General features: G+C 42.6%; 1 protein-coding gene across 2 annotated transcripts; it reads right to left on the bottom strand.

The window, feature by feature from the left end:
• Window positions 1-378: 378 nt before the first annotated feature.
• NAA50 (N-alpha-acetyltransferase 50, NatE catalytic subunit) lies at window positions 379-20,851 on the bottom strand. Of its 2 annotated transcripts, none has more exons than XM_034074560.1 (5): window positions 20,681-20,851; window positions 7,250-7,386; window positions 6,693-6,812; window positions 5,672-5,738; window positions 379-4,310 (listed from the first exon to the last, which is right to left on the bottom strand). In XM_034074560.1, the coding sequence occupies exons 1-5, from the start codon at window positions 20,686-20,688 to the stop codon at window positions 4,130-4,132; spliced, it is 513 nt and encodes a 170-aa protein (XP_033930451.1). In that variant the 5' UTR covers window positions 20,689-20,851; the 3' UTR covers window positions 379-4,129. The 2 variants fall into 2 exon arrangements, with proteins under 2 accessions (XP_033930451.1, XP_033930452.1); XM_034074561.1 differs by having other exon boundaries at window positions 7,250-7,383.
• Between the last annotated feature and the right edge of the window lie 83 nt (window positions 20,852-20,934).

Here is a 20,934-nt window from a genome sequence, read left to right as displayed (position 1 = left end):
GAGATTTGCAATACCTAACAATTAGTTTGAATGCTTTCAAATATATAACCTATCCAGCCCCAAACCAGTTGCAGTGTTCTTAATGCCTGGACTGTTTGTCACCAGTCAATGCAAAGCTATTCCAGCAGAATTCCTCTTTCTCTCCTCCCCCTGACCTCAAACGACAGAGAATTTCTGAGGAAAGTCTCATAGCTTCAGGAAACAACCAGACCCCAGTCTCAGCTGCAGACACCCACGGCATTCACCACAGCAGCCCAACTCACAGCACGGGGTAGAAATCTTCCCAGTTACACGGTTCAGGAAGCATCTGAGGAATATTCCATCTCTGATTTCAGAGGGAAACAGCTGGACTGCAAAGAAAGTGCACGTGACAAATTGTAAATGACGTAACTCAAATAGTGCACGTTTATTCTGAACAGTATTTCTAAAGAGTTTGAGAAAAAACAAAACCATGCTCCTGATGCACAAGGGCAATGATACAGATTAAAAATGGACCACCTTGTTGGAAATAATTCACTCCCCCGCAACTTAACTTGTAACACTGAGAATGCATCTGTAAACTGTATACAGTTTGAGTGAATCTTAACTCAAGACACTGGGGGGGGGGTCTTAGCCAAATGAATCAGGAAGCAGTTGCAGATTCAAAAGAAACATCCAAGTCAGCAAACACTTTACAAAACACAGACTTTGTGCATAGCAGCTGACCCGGATTACAACATGGGGGAGAACAATTCGAGGGGTCAATTTTTATTAGACACAGGGCACCATCAAGATTTAACGAAATACAACATAAGTTTATTTCAATGGTAACAGTATGTCATATTTAGTTGGCAGGTTTAACCATTAGCTGCATCATGTAAATTCAACCAGCTTCTGTATACACAAAATAAATTCTCTCCTTTCCCCTCCCAAAAATGAGGGATATCTCTCCTGGATGATTCTTTTTCCCCTGTACCATGGTTTCCTCTAATAGGAGTCTTTTTGTGGATATCATCTTCATCCTTGAACCGATATATGACAAAACCAGTTGCAGAGATTCAGGAATAACTCGTATATACACAATTTACACTCTAAAGCTGTTAGTTACATACATTTTTCTTGCCCTATCTTCATCCATAAGAGGAAGTGCCAATATCTTTTTTTCTCCCAACTTTTAGACAGTTCAGGTGTTCATAAGCTGTTATTTCAAGCTCAAAGGAGGTCCTGCTGCAGCAATGACCAAACTAACTGGAGGTCTCTGCAGTAAGCAGACAATTCACACAATTTCAGTACCTCTGGCTAACAGCACTAAGATACAGCATTCTCCTCCCACACTGACCATGGCTGATATACCAATAAAATACAACTGTTTGTCACCCAGAACTACTGACTTTCTCCTGCCCTTATCCATGTACAGGGAACACAGCTTTCTATGAGATTCAGATTAAACCTTGTATTCAAGATTAAACAACTGTCTTCTAGAATTAATAGCCTGGGAAAAGGAGTCTTAGATTTGTGGTCACTCTCTCTTCTACCTCCTACAAAATGTTTTAACAGGAGTTACAATGAGGCAGGTTTGCTGTAGAATAGGAGCTTTAAGAATTGTTTTCAGGGATACATTCATAGAATGATGGCAGCCCAAAGCAAAAGAGACAGAAACAAAGGTTAATCCAAGTAACTTCAGACATCAGACTCATACTTTTAAACCTGAAGGAAAACTGTCTGTGAAACACACTGATTTGTGGAAGCCTACGACAACAGCAAATCCTAAGAGTTCATATCCCCACACCCATCTACCCAACCCAAACACTTAGTTCTATTAGAATGAAGAGCACTTTGCTTGGCACCAGAGGCAGCTATGGTCTGAGTTACAGCTGTGCTGCACAAACATCCTCAAATACAATACTATCCCTCTCCCTCCACATACTTCTCTCGGTTTGGTCTACAGATGGCCAGGGAAACTATGTTGGCATGACAAGCTAATTGTGCTTCAATACACCCCCTTCTAGAAAGATGCTGAAACTGCCAATGTAACCAGTGCAAGCAGGTCCTAGCAGTACTAAAAATAAGCTTTTGTCAAAACTAGGCTGCCTCTGGCTGAGGAAACCGTTTGCATCTTTCTAGCCAGAGTCTGCCACAGAATGCTGCAAACACAGATGCTCAGGCCATGCAGAGGGGCTTTTGTTGTTAACGATCTGCCCATCCTCACAACTCAACTAGTGCAAACCCAGCAAATAAAGTATCCACTTTCCAGCATAGGTCTGTCAAGATGCACTCCAACAAGGACTGCACACCTCTGGGAAAGAAGCAGTAATTCTGGAGCAGCTATAGTCACCCCTCTGGATATCAAGGACCACAATGTGCAATGAGGGGTGCCATCCCTTGCCTCACCACAACTCCCTGTCTTGAAATCCTTAGTTCCCAAGTCACCCTTGAATGACTGGACAGCACCTACTAATGAGATGTATGCTGCAATGCACACTATAGAGGTTGGAGGCTTTCAAAGCAGATGCATTTGAGATGCAGTCTTAGACTTTAAAAAACAAACAGGAAAGGAATGCAGTTCAATATCTACCTGGGGGATGGGGCAGGTTGGTGTTGTCTCAGCTCAGTGCACTTTCCCATGTGCTTGGAGAAGAGTCCAAGCTCAAGTTGATATCTGTATTGGCATACATAGAATTGCTGGCAACAGTGCATAGAAAGGAGCACTGGTATACACGCAAACAAAGCATGGAAAGATGCAAAGCAGGCTTGCAGAGTTTACTGTAGCTTTGAGGTTACAGTACTAGGAAGAAGCCAGTCAGCATATTTTCCAAACCCATAAAATGCTCTAATATATACTGCTTTCTCTGGTGCTCCATGAACACCCTCTCAGAGAGGAGAACTGCATTATTACCACTGAACAGGGCAAGGGGAAAGTAATTCTCAGCAGGGCAAACTGTGCAGTTCCTCACCACCTCCTCCCAAAGGAGCACATAAACACAGCAAACCAAGCTAATCCCAACAAAATCCAGGAAACCCCTGCAAAGCTCTGTGATTAGGGTTGGATTTATGTTTGCCTTCTCAGTCTTGCTGCCCGGTCTCCTCAACCCTTGCCTCATCTCAGATGTGTCACCACATACTTAGTAGCTGTAAAAAAATGTGGTATATATTATCAAAGCTGGTAAGGTGGTCACAGTCGCTTTTCCCATCCCCAAAACACTGATGAAACTAACTCTCAGTGAGTACAGCATTTCACCCATTTTTAAAGCAAGGGTCCTGCCTCAGGATTTATACTTTTACAATGTTACTCTTGCCAAAACCAGATCTAGCTCTCACTCTGGCAAAAGTCTGCTGGGAGTTGGGTAAATGAAAATGAAAACCAAAGACCACTCTAAATTCTCCTGTCGGTCAGTTAAGAAATGTAGCACCAGCTTGGGTGAGGAGTAGTTAAAAAAAAGCATTCAAAAAGGTCAGACCAGGCAGAGTGAAAAGGTATGGTGAAGCAGCCCACCCTTCTCAGCAAAAGATGGAGGAAAAAGCCATACTTGAAAATACTGGGAAGAACTAAACATATTTTTGAGGTGGGAGGAATAAAGAGGAAGAGTGGGAAGAACTGAAGTAACATTCAAAGGTTGGAGGGGGGGAATAAAGTACCCTGTAGGTTGTAAAAAACACAATAATGTGGGAGTCAAAGGACAAGATATTGCTTTTCCTTTCCCCTTCCCCCCCATTGGATTTACATTCTGCTTATTGAAAGAAATAATTGTGAAGGGAACTTGTCACCAGGATAACCTGCTCAAGCCCTCCACACCTCAAACTTAGATCTACACACCTTTTCCCACCCCAACAAAGAACAAAATACAATAAACAAGAACCCAAAATGATCCCCCCTAAAAAAAAAAAAAGGAAAAAAAAAGAAAACCCCAAACCCCAACAAAATCAACCCCTAACGTATCAGAAAGGAGAGCTCAAAAACCCACCCCAACCCCAAACATGACTGGACAATCCTTGGAAGAAGCATTACATTACATTTTGTTGGAGAGAGGTCAAGAAGAAAAAAATTAAAGAGAATGAAGGGGTGGAGATAAACCAAAAATCAAACTCAAGAGGCCTCTCTTTCCTTATTTGGCGACAAGCAAGTGCAAGAAAGTGTTCATTGGGGGTTTGTTCAGTTGTCGGTCTTTTGCACATCTGCATTCTGGCCAAGATAAGGGGCTTTGAGGTTTTTCTGCAGCACGTGGGCATCTGCAGGCTCTATCCTCTTGTAGTAGTTTTTCTTCGTCTCAATGATCTCAAAGCCAAACTTTCTGTAGAAGTCAATCGCAGACTCGTTGCTGATCTGGACATGCCTGGGACAGAAAGGGAGAGAGAGAGATGGGGATCAGAACTTTCTGTGGTTCAGTCTTCTGCCTCCACACTCAGAACGGACAAAGACATGATAAGAAAAGGAGCTGCCTACATAGAGACAGAAATGCTGGTGGAAAATCAGGACTGGAAAGTTTGGTCTTCCCAAATCAATCCCGAGCTAACACACAGCTCCTGGACTGCCTGTAGTAATCTGTCTGAGAAGTGGCAAATGTTTTCCCTCACTAAAGCTCTTTTAAGGAATGCAAATAACAGACTGAAGCATTAATAGCTCAATAACTTCATTTTTTCTTAATCTGGAAGTGACAGAGATTGTGTGGAAATATATAACAAAGTTTGACTGCACAGCCAATTTTAGCTTCCTGTAGTGGCACTTCTTAGGTGACCAAAACAGTTGTCTGACTGCTGATCCATACATGCTGCTACACAAATCTGTCAATGGTGTCTGATGCCATTTTAACTCCTTGCTCACTTCCAAGTACCCCTCTCTCCTCACAGAAAGCAATGGAAGCATAAAAAAATCCCCATGGACTTACAAAGTCCTTTCCCCCTGTTACCTATCTCCCCCAGAGTTTTGCAGATCTTGCTAGCATATTCCAAGAGTTTCAAGGCCTCCAAAACAGCCACCAGTTCTTCATCCTAAGCAACTAGGAGATTTATTTGCACAAGCTCTATTAAAATAAAACTAAGAAAAAAGGGACGTTTGGCTCAACAAAAGGCATTCATTAAACACTCCCAAAAGTCGGGGACACTGCACAAGCTCATGAATCACTTTGTCATGGCAAAATGCTGCCTAACCATAGAACCAAAACAACTCTGGGAGCAACAGCAGAACGAAACAAAAGATCTTAGTGTTAAGCCCAATAAACACCAAATAGCTAAAAGGGAACTTCATAATAATGACAAATTTACACACTGATAGCTAATTGGGTGCTAAGCTACATAGTGCGTTCAGACAGAAGATGCACAAGCAACGGACATAGTAATAAAATCAATGGGCAACTAAAAGAACTTTATTACACCTAACACTGTAGGGTAATAAAAAGAAATAAAATAATTCGTCCACATTTTTTTGTCATACTCATTACTCTGCTGCAGAAAGTCATTTGTAACTAAATGATATCAGCAAATTTGCAGAAGCCCTTCTAGAGAAAGCAAGGCTTAGTTTTCTCAGCATCACACAAGCCCAGAATGTGACCCTTCGCTTTCTTACTAGCGCTTACAAGATGTCCCACGACTCCACTGTTACACAAAACACAAATGTTCTTGGATCTCCCTCCCCTTGCTCCCATATTTGCCTTTATCATCTCTCAAAAAAATGCATGAGTAGAACTCATTTACTTACAGATAGATGTTGTCAAAAGTGCCATCTTTTTCACAGATGTTTAAGACGTGATTCAACATTTTAGTTCCTGCCAAAAGTTAAAGAGATACTTAAGAAAACCAGAAGTGCTCAATAAAGTCTATACTTAGCTAAGGGCTTTCTTGAGGAGAAGCAGGTTAACCGTAGATAGGTTAAAATGACCGAGCTCGTGAGAACTAGGCAAGGCAAATAAAACATGGCTTATAAGTATGTCACTAACTTTCTGACTGCTCACAAAATCTAATTAATTGTTTCTTTGGAGAAAAAAGAAAACCAAAACCAAACAACCCAAGAAGAAAACACCATCCCAGAAGCACATGTATAAAGCAGCTTATTTAAACACTAGCTTCAAGGTCCTAAACTCACCTCAGCTATGGGGTCAAAACAATGTATAAAGCAGTGAGAGCACTGGTAAGGTTTCTAACAAAGATCTAGTAAAATAATTTAAAATAAAGGCATTGCTCCATGCCAGCTCGTCAGAGCAAACAAGTTACTGTAAGGTCTTGGTTAGTCTGGCCTACAAATCTGCAACAGTAAGAACTAAATGCAGTACAGACAGAAAGCAGGTATTACCCCTGAGCAGTGATAATCAGTATTGAAAAAGATAAATAGAAACACCCCTTCCCTTTAGAAACCTAATGAAGGAATGTTGTGTTCTACTTATACATGACTTGCATACTGGCTGTGTACCTCTAACAAGTTATTTCATGTGTCTGTGCATCAATTCTCTCATCTATAGAAGCAGAGTATTTACCTCACAGTATGATAACATGATTAAGATTAAAATACTCTGAAATCCTGAAAGTTCTACAAAAAGCCCATTTCTGAAAGGCAGGGAAAAAGGAGCACATCATAAATCATACTCCTTCCCCAAAGTCCCTTCCAGAGAAATCAGTGGTCTAAAAGTGAACGATCTTGGTCAAAAATCTGAAAGAGCATTTAGTAGGCTACACAGCAATCTGATTTCTTTGAACACTCAGATACAAAAGAAGATCCTCCTTACCTATTCCTAGCCTTCGGTAGGGTGCCAGGCATCCAAGTGTCATTATGTACAGTCTCTTCTGGTTCTGTGAGTGATCCACCCTACAGCACACCGCTCCCACTGCAATGTCATTGAAATAGGCTGCCAGGGAGGGAAACAAAATGTTATCAGTCACAAATTCAAACTATACATACAGCTCCTTCATTTACACCCTTCCTTCCCTCTTGCTAATTCTCCAATCCAAATGACATATCATACTTTGTGGCTTAACACTAGGAGTGACATTACAATGGTGCTCTGACAAACCAGCTAGCAGTGACATCGGGATGTAAGCTGGCAGAACACATCACAGTTTTTCTGTCATAACAGAAAACCTGCCTATTCCCAGTAAAGTGGAATCTATTTAGTACACAAACCCTCTGATGTTCAGACTGGGGCTTCTTTGAGGTTTCCAAACAGTTCTTTTTCACTACGTAAACCAACAAAATAGAAGAATATGCTGTTCAAAACCATTATGGATAGCAATGATGAGCACTTCTGCCACCATAGCCCACAGTTACTGGCAAGAACATTTGTACCTAATTTGGCTAGTTCGCCAACCTCCAGTACATCCTTGTAGAACTTGTCATTGTAGCTGACAGGAAAAATGACCTGGTTTAGCCTCTTCAGCTGCTTAATGTTGTGTGGCGTCACATCTCCCAGCTCGATCCGGCTACTGGAACAAATCAAAACATGCTTAACATCTGATACACACCCAAAAATAATGATTTTATTTATGCTTAGAGAACTGTCCCAGCTCAAAATCAGCTTGACACATACCTGAACTGCGACATTCAACCTGTACAATTAAGTCTTCTGTTGGTGGCTGATTTACTCCCAAACTCAATTTCAGTCTGTACTACAGAGTCAGAAGTTTCTCAGGCCACACTTAATAATGACATATGACAGTATATGTGTGGGTTTATTGGGTGGAAGACAGGAAGAGCACACATTTCTGTAGGAGTATTAGCTTTAACTTTACCCCATTAATTTCCTCATTGACCATCAAAATTGGGAGAAGGGTGGGAATTGGGGTGTGGGGGGAAAGAGACAAAAGATGTGAGGGATGGGAGGCTAGAATAGAGACCAAGAAAATGAAGTCCTTATCTGTGCTTCCAAGACAGCCTCAATTTTACCACTTACCAATATAAAGCTTTTGCTTAGACAAAGACTGAGTGTAACTAAACATCTATCTGAAAAACAACAATACCGTGTGCAGCATACTCGTATTAAGCCGAATATGCAAGTGTGCCACTTTCAAGGTGATATCAGTATTCTTCCTGCTGACAGAGAGCAGAATCAGAACCTTAAAACACCAGTACTGCACTGAATTACAATGAAAAGAAACAAACCAAACTCTTCCCCCTTTTCTAAGACTAACTTCCTGACAAAAACACTGCTTACATAGAAGAATATATATATATATATACATACACTAGTTGTTCATATTCCCAAGTCAGTTTCTTGGCTGCAGGCAGGCAAGTTTAATGAGGACTACAAGAATGAAAAAACCCCAAACAACAAGATAATAAAATTCTTTCCCCAGATGGTCACCAGAACAGATAGGAAGGGAAAAAAAGCCAATGCATGTCGAGTTAGAGATACACAATCCTAGGTTCAGCCCAGCCTTGTGCCCAGGACACAACAGCACAGATTAACTTAAATAATACAGTGAAACAAAGACATAACAGCCTACAACCTTCTTCAAGAATTGTACCAAGCAATGAGGTGTCTCTGCTTTATTATCTGACCTTGATTATATATGAAAGCACCTTAAACAATTAGTACTCCAAGTATCACATCAGTTTTAGTTGTTGCTACCAACTGTGGGTCATCAATACATAATGCCTTCTAGACATTGTACTGCAGCCTGCAAAAGTAACAGAAAAAGCTATAGGAATGAAGCCTTTAACATTTACTTCAAGCAGTGTAACTCTCCCTTACATCCACTTTCTCCTTGTCTTTTACATCAAAAGATATAGTCTTCAGATCTGCAAAGGCATCAAGGATGACCACTGCCCACTTTGGTATGAAACAGAAGATACAATCTCCTCAGTGAGCCCCACAGAAGTTAAACAATTTCATAGTAGCACCTTTTAGAGACCCATCTAGCATTAACTAATAGACTACTGATGATTTTGCAATTCTCCATCAGATTATTATGTTCCAGTTACTACTTAGAATTAATGGTGGTATTTACATATTGAACTTTGCTGACTCCAAAAATCTAACCTTTTGTGCCAAAGAGATTAAAAAGCTCCCCAGTGTGAAGCATCTCACTCCAGTATTGCTTCCACTGTTCCAGGCAGCTCCTCATCTATCTCCCCCTATACCACACTGGATTTGTCAGTCTTTTTCCTCCCCCACTGCAAGGGCAATTGCAAAGCAACTAATCCTTGCAGTCTGCCCCTGAGCTCTGCCCAATTATTGTACAGCAATCTCTTGAGAGACATGTCACTAGAGCTCAACATAACAGTGATCTCAAGGATGACTTCCACCATCAGCAGCTATTTGTTTCACAGCCTTTTCCATCTCCTAGATTATTTCTGCTCTCAAGATTCCTTTCTTCATGTATCACCACCTGTGCAAGTCCCTTTGATAATTATATTCCAACATGAAGCAAGTACTGTGCTAGTAAGGACCATCTCCTCACACCACAGAAGGACTCCCATTGTAAGCAAGCATGTTATCAAAGTTATCAGATGCTGTGGTAACTTTAGTAGTTGCTTTATACCCAGCTTTTCAGCCTAGCACAGCAGGGCTTCTGCAGGCACACAGAAGGCAAGTTGTGTCCCTTTACCAATCTCAGCCAGCAGTGCTGCTATCTTTTCCTCACAAAGGGTAGGAATAAAACTGGCATGTGGATTTCTGGGTGTATTTGTGGCTGGGAGAGAGTTTTACTAAGGTAGAGCACCCCAGTAACCTCATGCTAGCAGCAAAGACCCAGCAGTCTCTTTGCTGCAGTCTGTATCAGAGTGGAAACCAAAGCAGGAGCAGGTCTCAGCTGCCCAGTTAGATCAGATGAGCTACAGAATAGGAGGTCAGTAAGGGAAGGAAAAAAACCTCACATTCACACTCAGTCTCTTGAAAGCCTCAATCTCTTGTTCAAAAAGATCTAATAGTATATTAACCTTGGTGATACCTTTTACTATCAGTAGATGCAAGCTTCAGTAGATCAGTAACACTAACATGAACTCACAGCAAAGCTGTTACAGAACAAGTCTGACATAGACTATCATCAAACAGCACGTTTTCTAACATTGTTTTAAAATTAATTAGTTACTAATGAAGAAGAAATCAGGCATTAGAAGACAGTCACTATGGAGTATGAATGATGACAGTGCAACAGAACAAAGATATTGTCACAGACACCCAGGACAAGAGAGATGAGAAAGGGACCATGGCCAGAAGATGAACCTTCACCAAGAAGGTTTCCGGCAGATAATAAGTAAATGCAGAAGCAGAGTCTAAGGCTGCTTGTAGCATCTGAGCCAAAACATCACCTCTGAGGCTGGCATGAGGCCAGAGAAACAAGTACCAGTAGTAGGTAGCTAAAAGGTGCTGTTGACAGATTTCCTCAAGCCCTTGGGCTCCCCAGCAATATCTCTCACCACTTGCCACATTCATTGCTGCCTCCTGCCATCTCCTTCTGCCTGCCTCCTAGGCTGTCACTAGCTGTTTCCTTATTGCTTCAGAGTTGCACCAGGGCCAGTAATTTATCCTGGAGGTTAACACGAAAAAAGTGTGGAACCACTGCAGGAAGCATTAATCAATATGCTAAATATGTCTGTTTAAATAGTATGTACTTAGACCACAAATTATTTTAATGTATAGCACTAGCTGATTAAATCAGCACCACATCTATTACACACAAAAACATGTAGTAAATAAACTAAATGAGGACATGGAAAGGAGAACCCAAATCATGAGAGTTCATCACTTTGCCTGAGGATACTGTGGCAAAAGTGCCACTAGAGCCTTAAGTAGAAGCAGGGGAAAGCTTGCAGTGCTGCCAAAAGCATCCACCTTGCTGCCTCCGAGTCACTCATTTCCATTCTTCTGCTGGCACAAATGTGGGCAACAATGTGGTGAACCAACCTCAATTAAAACTAACCTAGCCAAAAAAAGAAAAGTTTAGTTATAACCCACATCAGTCCTCTGATTGGGTTTATCACACAAATCTGCTAGCTTAAAGAAAACAATTGCCAGAGGCAGAGCCAGTCATTCTTGAGCAGAGGCACAGCCTGCCTCAGTTAAAATTGGAAGTACTATGCAAGAGGAGCACAGGGATCATCCAGCATCTAGGTGTGCTGGCCAATGAAGTTTCTAAGCCACTGTCCATCATAATTGAAAAATCATGGCTGTCAGGCAAAGTTCTCAACACCTGGAAAAAGGGAAAAATAACCCCCATTTTCAAGAAGGGGGAAATCAAAGACCTAGGAAACTACAGACCAGTCTCACTTCTCAAAAGGACAGGGACCAGCAGGTTGAAGGAGGTGATTCTGCCTCTCCACTCTGCTCTCATGAGACCCCCACATGGACTTGGGGGTGTTGGTCGATGAGAAATTGAACATGAGCCAGCTTCAGTGTGCACTTGAGCCCAGAACCAACCCATGTGCTGGGCTGCATCAAAAGAAGTGCGAGCAGCAGGTCAAAGGAGGTGATCCTGCCCCTCTACTCTGCTCTCGTGAGACCCCACTTGCAGCACTGTGTGCGGTTGTGGTGTCCTCAACATAAGAAGGACATGGAGCTGTTGGAGCAAGTCTGAGGATGACCAGGGGTCTCAAGCACCTCTGGTATGAAGACAGGCTGAGAAAGCTGGGACTGTTCAGCCTGGAGAAGAGAAGCTGCATGGAGACCTCAGAGCAGCTTCCAGTATTTGAAGCATCCATACAAAGATGCTGGGGAGGGACTCTTCATCAGGGACTGTAGTGACAGGACAAGAGGTAATGGGCTCCAACTGAAACGGGGTAAGTTCAGGTTAGATATAAGGAAGAAGTTCTTCACTGTGAGGGTGCTGAGGCCCTGGAATAGGTTGCCCAGAGAAGTGGTGAATGCTCCATCCCTCTGAAGTTGCTTCAACATCACCCATTGCAAGGCTGCTCCCAAGCTACCATTATCCTTGTAGATAGGCTTTCTTCTGATTTCCATCCTAAAGGTACTCAAAGACCCATATGCTGTCTATTGTTGCTCATGAACTTAAGCATGTTGATAAACACCGATACAGCCTATCCCATGTGCCTTCCAGAGCTACCATGATCTCTTTATACTTTTCTTCTAACTAAAGCCAAGCTCCTGCCTCCTCCTTTAGGACTGGCACTTAATTCTTACTATTGTCATACTAGCTCTTCTTTCCATTCCTTCAGATTAAAGTTAATTTTCCTTAAACATGGCTAACCAAAACTGCTTACAGCACCCCAAATACTTACTATTGCCAGTAAGTTATGGCAAAACAAAAACTTATGGCAGTAAGTTTTCCCCATCTCTCCCAGAAGCATTTTCCTGACATATCCTAGGAATATATTTGCATTTCTTATAACTGCAACATCCTGTGACTCCGTTACAGGGGAAAAAAACCCTACGGAAACTTCACTAGCAAGGAGAAAGAGTTTCTGGTGCATAAGGCTGATGTTCTTCAGAAGCACACAGCCAACACTGTCCAGTGATGTAAGGGTGGAAGTGATCCACAAAATCCAAATGGAAATGGAACTTTAGCAAGGTGTCATGCAGCAGTTAATGAAGCTGGCTGCATGCCCAGAACATCAGCATTAAGATCCTTCAGGCACTTGCTAAAAAAAATGCTCACACTTTCTGTAGGACCAAATGCAATTCAGTTAGTCCCTACTGCAGCTGTATTCCTCTATCTACAGCCCACAACGGGGCTGAGATTTGAACAGTCTATTTTCCCTATACTGTCTTAAATTTATGCTAGTGGAAGCAACACAGGATAAACAAGACACTAGTGTTTGCTTCTGTAAGGCTGCCTTTTGCCTCTTGATGTATAATGAGGGAGAGCTGCTATACAGAATGACAGCTCAAGAGGAAGCCAATTTCCAGAGTTACAGTTCACGAGGAAACACAAACTCAGTCCCAGGGAACAGCAAGTGTTGAACACCAGTTTATAATCAACATCAGGGAGAAAAAGGGGGAATTTTGAGTTTCTTAATGCTGTAAGAATCTCAGTCTCATTCAACTTTAAATAGTGTAAGTCTCTCCCGAGAGGGATGTGCCTGACTGAAACAGATCTCAGTGTAACTGATAGCTGGGCTCAGGCTTATTGAATGCATCTGGCATGCTAAATTTAGCAGAGCTGTATCTGCAGCCTGTAAGACTTACTGAGGTATCACTCAACAGTCAGGAGAAGGAGCACAGAGGAGAAAAGGGCCCTAACAAATTAAGAGGACTTCAGAGAAGGTTTGTCACCCACTAAGCAGCCAGTTAGCTTTACTGCTTCTATTCTGGCTTCCAAGTCAAAGCAGGAGTCTAGACAGGATAATCCACTCATAAAATAAAACCAAACCAGAGCTATGCAAGCTATAGACCTGAAGGGTGTGGCTTTGCTTAAACTCCAAAGCCAAAAGAGCCTCTCTAGTGTTTTGGGTGGTTTGGTTTGGTTTTTTTTGAAAGCAGATGAGCTGTCTTGCTAGGCACACAAGTTAGGCTAGTTCTTGTGAACAGACCGGTATGTTTCCAATTATCTAGAAGATCTGTGGGCTGTAAATCTACTTTGCTTCACTTGTCAGGAAACCAAAAGGATTAAGTACAAGCCTAACATGCAGAAAAGTCTTACCAGTTTGCTTCTGAGTCCCCCCCCCAATCCTCTTTAGCTCCACTTAACTACTGAAAACCTCTCTTTGCATGATACCAGATACCCTGCTGGAAGTTACCCAGTGTGCTGGGCTGTAGAAGGGCACAGTGATGGTCAGAAGAAAGCTAAGCAATTTTAGAATGAGAATTAACAGAAGACTTGGGATTCAAATGCATCTCAGTGTGAAGAAGTCTCACCGGCATGCCTCCTCGTTCCCCAAAACATGCTTCAGACCCTCCTTGCCCCTCTCCTTTGTAAGGAAAAAAAAACAACCCACCAAAACTACAGCACATTACATTCAAGGTTTCTTCATTATATTTAGATAATTCACCCTGCTTCAACCTAGAAAACCTGACCATTGTATAGAAAACTGGATTGCAAGAAGCAAAGTTATGCTATAATAGACTCACAGGCTTCCCAGCTCAAACGTGTTCTTTGAGAGCTGTACTAGACCTCAAATCTAAGCTCAAAACAATCTCAAAACCACACAATCCTAAAACTGAAGTAGCAGTATAGTTATGAAGATCAGGAAGCATCTCAGCTGTCTCATTATGCAAGTACAAAGCAGAGGCAATGAGGTAATTTCAACAAGCGTCAAAGAAAAATAACCTTTCCCAAGAAAATTAAAAGCACTCTGCCTCTGCAGCTGGATACAAACAGCAGAAATCACCATGCCTAGCCAACAGAACGGCTGAAGTCCCAATATATCAGAACTAAATGCAGTTGGTCTAGAACAGAGAAGCATCCATATGTACATCAGTAGCCCATAACACTTTGCTGTTTCAGAGCACCTCATGAAGTAAAGGTTTAGATTTTATACCTGCCTACTCCAGGTGCATCAAAGTCAGGTGAAAGAGGAAACAACTTGCCTGTGATCATACAGTAGATAAAGACCTGCCTGGAAGCCTCATTCTCCATTTCTGGTCTAGCCACTTTTCATTATTAGCCAACTAAACTCACAGGAACATTCAGATTTTGAACCGTGACTGCAAAGCAGAAGCACTTCACTAGTTTGAAACAACTTAGCTCAAAATTAGTATTGTCTCTCCATTACCAATAGCCTGAGACATCTTACAAATTACTGCCCCTTCCCAAACCCAGTGTCCCTGGATATAACAATTCTAACCCTTACTTGCCTCCTAGGAGAACATAAACCTTTGCTAAGCAGTGTTCATGAATGGCCTGATGATCCTCAGCTAAGAACAGACACCTTCAAATTCAAAATAGAAGTGATGCTGGGTTCAGAAAGTGCCTTATTTACATACATCTGTGTATTTCAGGGGCACTTCTAGTGCTTATGTTAAGTTACAGACTATAGAACTGACATATCAGGAGAAAGGCATTTTGCTGCTTTGCACAAACTATTCCTGTGGGTCACCAAAATACTTCTGTTTACAAATGCCTGTGTCCATCGGGTCAGTACAGAAAGAACAGCAGGTCATTCTAGGTCTCCTGACTGCCTTCAGATTTCACCCCCAGGATTGGTGGGGGGTTTTCGAGGTATTCAAATAATGCATTATATAAATAACATACCATGAAAAAATAACAGAAAGCACCATCAGTTTTATGAGCCTACCTTCAAAGACTTCTAAAGGAACAATCATTGCAAGCTATAAAGCACAACCACCTATTTCACCCTCCTCTCCTTTTCCCAATTTTCAGTAACAATGACTTTTTTTCTCAAATGAAAGCTAAAAACCCAAACAAGTCTCTTATAATTGCAATTTTCAACCTAATTTGTGATCTTTACTGACAAGAAAATCCAAATGCCATGTAGAAAAAACTTTCACAAGCCTTCAAGAGCTGCCCTGGGCCTCACCCCATCTTCTCAAAAGATTAATATAATGGTCAGATGGTGAAAATGGGATTTCTTTTCAGGGATCAAGATTCTAGTCTCCTATGGGCCAAAAAACACATGGAGCCTGGAAAAGAACAGGGAGAGGAAGGACTAAGGCCAAGTGAACTCAGGAAGCACTTCATGCATCAAGATCTTAACATGCAGCATCATATTTTCAATCCATTAAAAAAACTCAAATAAATTACTCTGTCCTTGGGAAAGTTCAAACACCTTAGCTCAGTCACCTACTGATGGTGTTGTGTTAATGATTTTGGCTCTATAAGGGTCAATAAAGGCCTATAAAGCCTTGTTTTATTTCCTTCCCATAATGAATTAATTCAGTATGCTTCGAAAGAAATACAGTTACCTCATTTCAATGCCGTGCTTCTCCACCCTCAGGTCTTCAAGTCTAAGAGTCTCCAAATAACCAGCAGTTCTTCTATGCACTCACTGCTTCTCTCATCCCCTCTCCTCCCCACCTCAGACCTCTATCTTGACAAACTTGCTGTAAAACTCCCACCGTGATCATTTCTTCCCTTCCCCTCTTTCAGTAGGGAGCATAAAGTAATCCTGACATTGCCTGCTCACTTAGAGCAAATGGGATGCAAGGAGGTACTGTACTTCTCTCTTATCAATTCCCAAACAAATAAAAAGACACAACTTCTCCTGTCCTTTCCCCCTCCTGCAGTTAAAAATATCTAGCACCTTCTCAGATTATTGGTCTGAACACTTGTAATGCTTGCCAACTGGGCAGGCTCTATGAGTTCTGAATCATTTCCACTGGATAAAAGTATTTTTCTGGCTCAACCATTGCCCATTATTTCCCATTTTAGAAAAGATTTAATGTGGCAAAAGAGGATGCATCATTTCTCTCGTCCTCAGGAGATGGCAGCAGAGTATGTGGCATTTGGTCATTAACTACATTTTTCACAGAACCTAACAAGCCACTCATGTGAAATGAGGTGAATGGGCAAACACCACTCAAAAACTAAGACTGGGTTCTAAAGTGCTTCAGTAAAATGGCTACAATCCCTATACTACCTTCCTGTACTCCCAATCCTTCCTACTCTGTGGAATGTCTTAATCTGGTTATGGAATTAAAGTGGTAAGAGTTATAAATCAGGTTAAAGTACCTATAATAAACTGCACAGAGTCTTTATAGACTAATTTAGAAGCTATTAAGCCATTTGTAAGCATGCATATAGGATTTACCATCCATGAAATTCAATGTGGAAAGTATAGCTCACGCTTGGACATTTCTAGGTTCAGAAAAATCCTAAAACCAAACAGCGATTTTCAAGCTCAATTACCTTTTTTGTCCTGCCAGCCGTGTATATGACAATTCAGCAGTTTTCTCCTAAACTTGGAACTTCCTCCCATATACGTTAAGCTCAGCACTGTGCTTTGTGACTGGAAAAAACATTGGTAGCTCTGCATGAACTCTGTAAAACTAATTCAGGAGAGAAAAACATCTCCCTGTTCTCGTGAGAAACATGCATAACTTCAGGACCTTGAAGGGTTTAGTTTGTGAATACTGGCCAAACAGAGATATCAAGGCTGATCCATAGCGACTCAGCCTACTTTCAAAACCACTATTGTTTTTCTGTTATCTCAGTACTCCCCAGCTGTAGTGTCTCTTCTACAAAGGCAGCTAGAAAAGCACTAGTCTGCAGAGCCTCTGTGTTACCAAGTTCTCTGTGGCAGCAGCTACCTGTTGTGTAGCATCTAGTCTGAAGGGCTCTTTCCGCAGCAAGTTGGGACCTTTAGAAACTACAAAGTGTAAGACTTAACTTTAACTGCAAACACATAAAAGTTTAGAGGCAGTCTCCTAACAAATTCCTTACACAACAGTAGTGCCCTGTTAATTTCTAAAACAGAGGTGTAACACACAGTTCTCTGCTCCCTAGTTCAATCCATCTTTCATCATGCATGCTGCTACATCACATTCCCATCAAAACTGGAGAGAGGTTTGGTCAATGTGGCAGAATAACACATATGTACAGGACCACGGGCTCCAGGCCCTGCTTGTAACATGTGCTACTTGCTTTATATATGATACATGCTTTATGTATCTGATACTCCCAGTCACATAGCAGGTAGAAGCATACGACAAGAGCATGTGCACCCTGTATTACTCCCCCTGTGTAATGTGGTTTTAGGTAAGGGCAGCAAGGAAAGGCCGGATGATCTGTTCTCACAGGCTTCATCTGAACATTACTGAAATGGGTCAGTAAAGCACCCTTACTGTAAGACATCACAAGGCCACAGACAGTGACGAGCAAACACTCCAGAAATAATGCAAGACTTTCCACTGTCTTTCCTTAAAACCAGTGGCATAACAGCTGTACTGAAAATATAAAACTGCTTAGCAGTGACTCAACACTGCAAAGGCATGAAGATGTAGGGAGTATTATTTACATCTGCTCTGCAAAACCAGACAAATTACTACAGACAGCAGAAAACAAGTCCTTTCTACTGGAATTTTCACTTGTGCAAATCCAATTCTAAAACAGATTTTTAAATTCCAGACCTAACAATAACATTTATGAATACAATAAAAAGACAAATGAATCTCTAGACAATCATGAAGTTCACTAACAGAGCAGTGAATTACTCAGTTTTTTAACTCATCTCCAAACTATTAAAATCATTCATAAGATGAAGAACGATTGAACATAAAGCCAAGTAACATGGAAGCAGTACCCAGTTCAGAAGCTGGTGTTTTATCTCATCAAACAAGGGAAACCCCACAGAATTTTAAAGCAGCTGAGAAAGTAAAAACACCAAATCTTTCACCCTCCTTGAAACCAGAGGTCCTCTGTAAAAGTCACCTAGTCTCAAACACCCCCATGACAGAGACTCCACAACCTTCTATGCACTATTACCATTGCTATGTGCTCTTTGGAATTCAGAGAGCTAAGAAGGAGGGCTGCAAGCAAAACATGTTGCCTACACAATCTCTTTCAGATCTGAAATTTCCAATTGTCAGTGGACTTGCTGATTTCTTTTGTCATTCCTTCTCTGCCAAAATAGACTGTTGATAATTACAGCTGATGTTACGGGTTTCAGTCCTCCCAAACTCTGCTCTGCACTTTGCAGTGTGGGTTACTATGCAATGCATACACTCCAAGAAAAAATACTCAGATGGAGCCAATTTGTTCAAAGGAGATTCAAAAAGACAGATCAGAACCCTTCAAACAACACATTAGCATTAGTATGTTGGAAGTTGAAGCTTTAGATCTATTTCTGGACCTACCTTCTGACACTACTTGTTTCTTAGAGATCTTCTCCAGTCTTTGCAGCTTGACAAACAATCTGGTTTTGCTCCAAAGTATCCCTATGTGATTTAATATATTCCTTCTGAAAACTTTGCCCAGTCCTTTGATTCTCTCACTGTATTTAAATTGAGTTATTTTTCAGTTTCTATCATCCTATCTGCCTCAATCCAAATCTTTACAGAACACCTGGAATTAATATGAAGATTTTATTCTGCACCAAAATTTGCTGCGTGGCACTAAGAGAGTTTTGACAGGAATATGCTGCTCTTCAAAGAGATGAAAGAATACCAGAAAAGCAGAAATATACAAGTATAGAACCCAAAGACATCAGTTCTGAAGTAAAATCAGGATTAAACCTGCCCAAAGTGAAAGCAAAGTAACAGAAATAAAAGTTTTGGTGCTCTGGAAGCAGAAGAGGGGGTACACATACCTTGGGCACTGCCACTGCATCGTGTACAACCCTGGCTGTAACTTGCCAGGAGACCTCCACAGTTCCCACTTGGCATGCCTGGGCTGGTTTCCACCTCACACCTCCATACTCCAGTAATCCCCTCAACTCAGGACTGACAACAGAGGATAAAAGAAATCTGGTTTTGTCAGGAGCACTGCTGAACAGTGACCACATCACCTGCCACTTGATGAGTGCTGTTGCTCTTCTCACAGTCATCCTCTTTATAAGGTGACTAAGAGCTGAAGCACCCTATTTCATGCAGGATAGTGCAGGCCTATAAAGGATTTACTGATATCCTAAACACACCTATGTCATGTCAGCTTAGAGTCAGTTTATTTGCAAATCATTTCTGAACTTCTCTCTACAGATATCTGCCAACACCTTGCAATGTCTGAAGCTGATTACACACTGGAAGAAACAGCTAAGCATCTGTTATCAAGCAATCTTGTTGTGTGACCTCACAATGATTGCTAATAAGCTAAACCCCTTATAATTTCTAAGTAAATGCTTCGGCTTCCATTCACCCTGCCTTAAGCCGCCAAACTGGAATAATAATACCCAGCATTGCGTAACACCAGTTTGAAGGGGACTGGTTCAATACTCCTTTGAGAAACAGCTCTGAAAAGCTTCCTTTGCAAAAATGAAGAAACTGAGGTATGGAGCAGAAGGTTCATGTTTGGTGGCACACAGATGACTCTGACATTGATAAACATTAGGTGGTTTAACCAACATTGAAAAACCTGTCCTAATGTGACCTGTGCAAGGTCAGGCAGGTCATCTGACACCCAAGCAGAACTGTGACTCTAAAGGCCTCCTGTCTCCTGTTTAATCACTGCTCCCCACAGCCTCCACTGAGCAGGAAACTGAGTGTTGCAGTCAGCCACATCTGAAATCTCTAGGTTTTCAAGAGCCACTGAAAAGTGCAGCCAGGCCCAAAGAAGTATTGCTACAGAAATCAGACACAAAACACAGCTCGTTTTCACCCATTTGTACAGCCTCCACGCAGACAAACACCTACAGATCTAAACCACAAAAAGTACTAAGAGAATGTTACAAACAGCGCTGCAAAACCACTCGTCCGAGGGTAGCAGCTTCATAGAGACCCGACAGCGCTTCTTTGCTATGTCCAGACGAGTACGAACGACCAGTGAGGCGCATCCCCCGCGCCGACTGCTCCCCCCGTTCGTCCCTCAAGCCGAAATCACTCAGGAGCACGAAGAGCCGCTGCGTCCCACCAGCTCATCAGTTTTCCTTACGGCAGCAGAAGAGATTTCAAGGCGACAGAACTCCTACTAAGAACACCTTTTGGGTGGGAAGGGCACCACAGGGCAGCCAAGCGACCGCCCGAAGATACTTCCCTTGACACCAGCCCCGCGCGGTGCAGACCACGGCCGCTCTCCCGAAGAGCGGGAGACGGCACCGAGACATCCCGTCCCATTCCCGAGGCGCCAACGGCATTTCTCAGCTCCTCCATCTCCACCTCCCGCCGCCCCCCTCAGCACGCCGCGCCTGGACCCTCTCCGCTCGGCAGTCAGAGTCGGCGAGGCCGGGCCGGGCCGGGCCGATCCCCGTGGGGCGCGCTGGGCCCGCACTCACCCCTTCATGGTGCGACCACGGCCTGGCCGGCACCGACGTCCGCGCTGGCTGCGTGCAGGTCCTAACGGTGCAACTCCGGCCTCCTCCTCGGCCCGGGCAGCGCGGGCGGCTCAGCCTCCTGCTCCCGCGCCCGCTCCACATGGGCCTCCGTCCGCCCGTCCGCCCCGCCCCCGTGACCCCTCACCTCACGCCACAACCCGCGCGCGCGGGGGGCACCGGATCGCGCTGGGGCGCTTCCGGTGCACGCAACGGCG

Source organism: Melopsittacus undulatus, chromosome 2 (assembly GCF_012275295.1).
Source record: "Melopsittacus undulatus isolate bMelUnd1 chromosome 2, bMelUnd1.mat.Z, whole genome shotgun sequence".
Taxonomy (NCBI): domain Eukaryota; kingdom Metazoa; phylum Chordata; class Aves; order Psittaciformes; family Psittaculidae; genus Melopsittacus; species Melopsittacus undulatus.
Note: the sequence above shows the minus strand (reverse complement) of the source record. Positions and strands in the feature narration are given on the sequence as shown.